This window comes from Propithecus coquereli, unplaced genomic scaffold, assembly GCF_000956105.1.
Source record: "Propithecus coquereli isolate 6110/MARCELLA unplaced genomic scaffold, Pcoq_1.0 Scaffold792, whole genome shotgun sequence".
Lineage (NCBI taxonomy): Eukaryota > Metazoa > Chordata > Mammalia > Primates > Indriidae > Propithecus > Propithecus coquereli.
Window position 1 is genome coordinate 1,209,320 of NW_012154085.1, and position 5,424 is coordinate 1,214,743.

At 42.5% G+C, this 5,424-nt stretch overlaps 1 protein-coding gene across 1 annotated transcript; it reads right to left on the reverse strand.

The window, feature by feature from the left end:
* Nucleotides 1-436: 436 nt before the first annotated feature.
* On the reverse strand, nucleotides 437-3,164 carry RPL37A (ribosomal protein L37a). Its single transcript, XM_012663069.1, has 4 exons — nucleotides 3,090-3,164; nucleotides 2,620-2,748; nucleotides 1,916-1,998; nucleotides 437-556 (listed from the first exon to the last, which is right to left on the reverse strand). The coding sequence occupies exons 1-4, from the start codon at nucleotides 3,090-3,092 to the stop codon at nucleotides 493-495; spliced, it is 279 nt and encodes a 92-aa protein (XP_012518523.1). The 5' UTR covers nucleotides 3,093-3,164; the 3' UTR covers nucleotides 437-492.
* Between the last annotated feature and the right edge of the window lie 2,260 nt (nucleotides 3,165-5,424).

A 5,424-nucleotide genomic window follows, 5' to 3' on the forward strand; every position in this document is an offset into this window, starting at 1 on the left:
TACAAAATTTGTTGTGAAACTCCAACTGTTTACTGAAGATGTGTATGATCAAAATAAACATCTAAAGTAGAACAGGCAGTATATGTATATCCTTTTATCCTTTAGTATATCCTACACCTTTAGAAACATTTTTAAAATACTAACTGCAATTTAAAACTAAAGTTTGCAAAATTTGTTCCAATGTATTCCAAAAGTAAAGCTGAAAAGAGTAGTCTTGTAAAAAGCTAATACCTAACCTGAAAGGCTTCCGCTTTTATTCCCTACCCTACCGTTTGAGTACTGAAAAACAAAAAAAGGCTGGATTACAAAAACCCATCTCAGCATGCTTTTCCAAAACAAATTAGAACTTCAATTTCCAAGACTCTTTTGAAAAAGCACCATTAACACAATGCAAATCAGAACATCTAATAAAATTAACAACAAACCAAGGCAATCCTGTTACATAAATTAACCCATTTATTACAGGCTAGTCATGTCTGCAAAGGTGAGCTTCTACTGGTCTTTCAATTCCTTCAGTCTTCTGATGGCGGACTTTACTGTGACAGCAGAAGTGGTGCTGGAAAGAAAAATTCAGTTTCCAATATAATTAAGCACGTTAACATATGAAATGGCAAGTAAGTAAATCTGCCTCATTTTCATGTCACAATCATCAGAGCAGTCCATAGACTGCTCTGTCAATGCTTTTCTGCAGTTAATCCAAAGAGTCAACTAACATTAGACTATTGCTCAGAAATCAGTGGCTTCTAAACTACATGTCGGCGTCCTTTAAGAGCCAGGTCTTCAGGCTCTTGCAGAACTATACATGCAATCTCATGCACCTGATTTCTCAGACAGGAGTATAAAAAAACTAAGAGGCCAACCTAAACTTACTAAAAGGGAATGGATAGAATATCAGAAGAAATTAATAAATTACAAGATGGTCCAATGAGAGATATCAAGAAAACAATGTTTAAGGCAATAGAGCACGCTAAAATACCTTTTGGAAAGACAGCTATAAAAATTACTACAAAATTTTTACCACAAAATTCAGGAACTGTACCTGAAAAACATATCACCATCCCGTATGGTGGGTATATGAATGCTAATTTGCCTTACTATCACAACCAAGAGCACACCCTTGTCCCCATTTTCCCTTTTGCCCTCAAAAACCCCCAAAAGATGCTTAAATATATATCCATATTATCATTTCAAATTTCCCAATATTTTACCCTGCTTCAGTTTAAACCGAAATTAACTAATGAACTTTAAAAAATTCAATTCTTTAATCACAGTAGCCATGCATCATTTTACGTGTGGCTAGCTAGTGAATTGGACAACACAGGTCTAGATGTTGGCTAGAGGAAGAACGCTTCAGACCTCTGGGTCAGCAAAGAATTCCAAGATTAGAGGTCTTTCACAGTGGCTTTTGTTTCCAGAAACGGATAAGTTTAAGAGTCAAAGCAAGCCCCAGCATAGATAGGTTTATTTCAACAGCATCACCTGGTCCTGTCAGGGTTACAAACTTTAAGAAGTCCAACCTATACTGTTTAGAATGACAAAAGTGTGGTGGCCTCAAGTTTCCAAATACAGTTTTAAGCTGACTTCTTTTAACCATTTTTACAAAAACCTGCAGTGTAAATCAAGCTTCAATACAGACTCAGCCTCACTAATGGACCTGCAATGATGATAATCCCAATGACTGTAGGATTCTAAAGTTAATACATGAATCAGATTTCCAACTTTCATTGCACTAGTTTTATGTTTATTCTGCGAATAACTGAAAATAAACCATAATTCAAGAGTCCTGAAAATAACAAAAGCATCCTTCCTTTCTCAGTCTTGTGCAAGAGTTAAAACTAGCCCATCCAGTGTCAAGCCTGGAATCTGGCCCTATGTGGTCCACACACTTCCAAATACCACAAAGAAATGGACTCACTTGTAGGTCCAAGCACCACCAGCTACTGTTTTCATGCAGGAACCACAGTGCCAGATCCCCACAGCTCGTCTCTTCATCTTGGTCTATAAAAAAGAACCAATTTTAACCATGAACCAAATAACAATCTTTCATCTTACAAGCATCCAGGAGTCTGTTACACAAGAAAACCAAAGCTGGTGTGTTTTATGAAGTTAAGGTATGTTTATAATACCCTGAAGTTCACTAACAGAAAAATCTGGACTCATCATGATATTACTAGGAATGTTTAAGTCCCCCTTCCCTAACAAAAAACAAAAACAAAGATTGCCATAATGCAGTACTTTGCACATAGTAAACCCCCAAACTTTTATTAAACAAAAATCCCTAGCACGTTATTTAGATGCAGACTAGACATCTTGGGGGTTGATACAGAAACATCAGTAGACAAAACGGATGGAATCATTTCCCGCAAGACAGGTCTGGCTTAGAATGGGGCTCTCTGCCAGATATTTTTGTCCTTTAGCTGCTCAGTGGTTTTAAGTGAAAAACGTTTCACAAAACCTAAAGTTACCCCGTCAACACTCGTATCTCGTACCTGATAATCAACAGTATGTGCAACACTAACTGCTCACCAGCTCACGGTTTATAAATTAACTTAAAGAAAGGCCTCATTTCGGAAGGAAACCTGCCGTCCGCCTCTCTCCCACCACCAGAGACCACCTTACTTTGCCACAGAAGGAGCAAGTGTACTTGGCGTGCTGGCTGATCTCAATTTTCTTCACCATTTTCCGGAGGGAGGCACCATAGCGGGTCCCGTATTTACCGACGATTCCGACCTTCTTGGTGCGTTTGGCCTGTTCAGAAACCAGCGATATTTAAAATGAGCTGGGACCCAAGTCTGGCGCCTCCACACCCCGTTCGTCCACCTCACCCCCGTTGTGACCTAGTTTTCCCCAAATTTCCCCTTTCTCCGAAGGCCCCGTGTTAACCCGGCCCCGGCGGGCCAGGCCCGGCCAAACCGCATCCCCCTCCGCCTCGGGTTGCGTCCGCGAGTGATGTCTCGTGCGAGGGCACGGAGACCAGGGAGGACGCGGGCCAGGGCACACGAGCAGAGGCGGGTACAGGCGAAGAAACCAAGAAAAGGACAGATGCGGTCGGATAAAAAAATCTAGGCCGCACAGGGAGCCACACTCACCATACCGCCGCAAAACAGGTCCGAGCCCAGAGAGAAAAAGACGCAATGCGCAGGCGCGGTATCAGGCGGAGGAGCGGAAGTGGCGGGCGGAGACCTAGCTAGCAACTGAGCTCTATGGTCGGGCGGTTTCCCGCAGTTCTGTCCTCCTGGAGGCGGAGCTCCCGGCGGCCTTCTGTGGAATGTTTTGGGTGGCGGGAAGTCTCTCCCCCAGCTTCACTCGGGTTCACAGACTCTAGCTACGTACACGCACATTATCTTACATATATCACAAAGGCCTGCAAAGCAGGTACGAATTTCTCCATTTTATGCACAGGGAAGCTGATTCAGATTTTAGGTGATTTGCATACTGGGACTTGGCTTAGAGAAGAGCTCGAGTCTTAAGTCTTTGACTCCAAATCTCATTTCTTTCGGTTCTCTATCCTTCCAGCTCTCTCCAAGGGGTCAGCAGGAAAAAGCCAGATTTCCAGTTGAGACGGGAAGTAGAAGATGTGTTCCGTGACTAGGCACATGGTGTTATTTCCTCGTGTAGAACACACTAGAAAGTTCGCTGCCTCTTCCCAGGGGGTGGTTAGGCCAGAAGAGAAGAAGCTCAGAGAACTGCTGAAATAAAAGTGTGAGAACAATCCCTGATTTAAGCACCAAGAAAGACCACGAAGCCTGAAAGGCACCGTGGGGCTACCTGGCTGTGTTTCCAATCAGAGCTCCTGTAACAAGTAGGTTCAGTTCACAAAGCTTAATATTAAGTGTCTCAAGATAACTTTGCATGTGTTTTTCACAATTATATTAAAAGCAACTTGCAGACAGCTGCACACTTCATATGCTTACAACCTACGAATCCTTCATGATTTGAATTCAATACTGGAAGAATCACGGCCCCTCAGGGGCAGCAGAAGCGGTAATGATAGCACCAGCTGGCATTGTCGAAAGACAACATATTGTAGACACTGAGTGTTTTACATGGATGTTCTCATTTATTTTCATCATGATCCTTTATGATAGGAACAATTGTTATTAAGATAATGAGAGGAAGTCTCATACAATGGTTAGCAACATGGGAGTGCCGCCTTGCCCTAAAAAAAAAAAAAGGAACATTAGGCTCAGGAATCAGACTGTCTGGTTTCAAAGCGGAGTTCTGCTACTTACCTGCTGTGGGACCATTGACAAGTTATTTTACTTTTCTTTTTTATTATTATTACTTTTTTCTTTTTAAGGGGAGCAGTTAGGAGGGGGGTTCAATTTCCTTTCCTTTTTTTTTTTCTTTTTTTTTTTGAGACAGGGTTTCACTCTGTCACCCTGGCTGGAGTGCAGTGGTGTCATCGTAGCTCACTGCAACCTCACACTCCTGGGCTTAAGCGATCGTCCTGCCTCAGCCTCCAGAGCAGCTGGGACTACAGGCACATGCCACAACGCCCAGCTAATTTTAGTAGAGACGGGGCCTCACTCTCAAACTCCTGAGCACAAGGAATCCTCCCGCCTCGCCTCCCAGAGTGCTAGGATTATAGGCGTGAGCCACTGCACCTGGCCTTATTTTACTTTTCTGTGGTTTGGTTTCCTCAGCTATAAAATCTGAATAATTGTAATACCTACTTCATAAAGTCGCTGTGAAAAGTCAATGAATTAAATGCATGAAAAGCGTTTGCCACAGTGCCTGGAAAATAGTAAACACTATACAATTGTAACTATAGTTTTTGCTATTATTATTCCAGATGAAGAAATTTAGGCTCGGAGAAGTTGAGAACCTTGCCCAATGTCACACAGCACTAGGTGTGAACTCAAATCCAGGTCTGTCTGACCCCAAAGTCAGTCTCTTATTGCTGACTTATACTACACCGTGTCATAATTAGAGCACTGAAAAAGCATAGTAGGAAATATACTTGACTTGGAATCAGGTCTCTGGCACTTTGTCTAAGCCAGGCTCTGTAACTACCTTGCGATATGACTTTGGGTGAGCCACAGTCCCTGCATGGAGAACCACCTCCCCACCTCCTAGCAGCCACCATCTGTACTTACAGCGGGAGGCTGGACCAGATGCTCTCCAAGATCCCATTCAGTTCCCACCTTCTGTGAGTCCAGGAAGAGCTTCCAGACTTGGAGTGCAATTGGGGCAGTGACTGACCATGCACTTTGTGTTAACACCGTCTTGTACCTTTTTGTAAAAAAAAAATAGCTTTCTCTTTATCCTCCCCAATTTGTTACCCCAGCTCTGGCTGTATAAATTCAAGGAGGAGAAAAAGCAAAAAGTCTTTTTTGTGGTAGTGGGTAGTGAGAATAGTTAAATTCATTTTTGTCTTCATACATTTCCATGTTTTCTAGTTATCTTTTATAAGAAGCATGC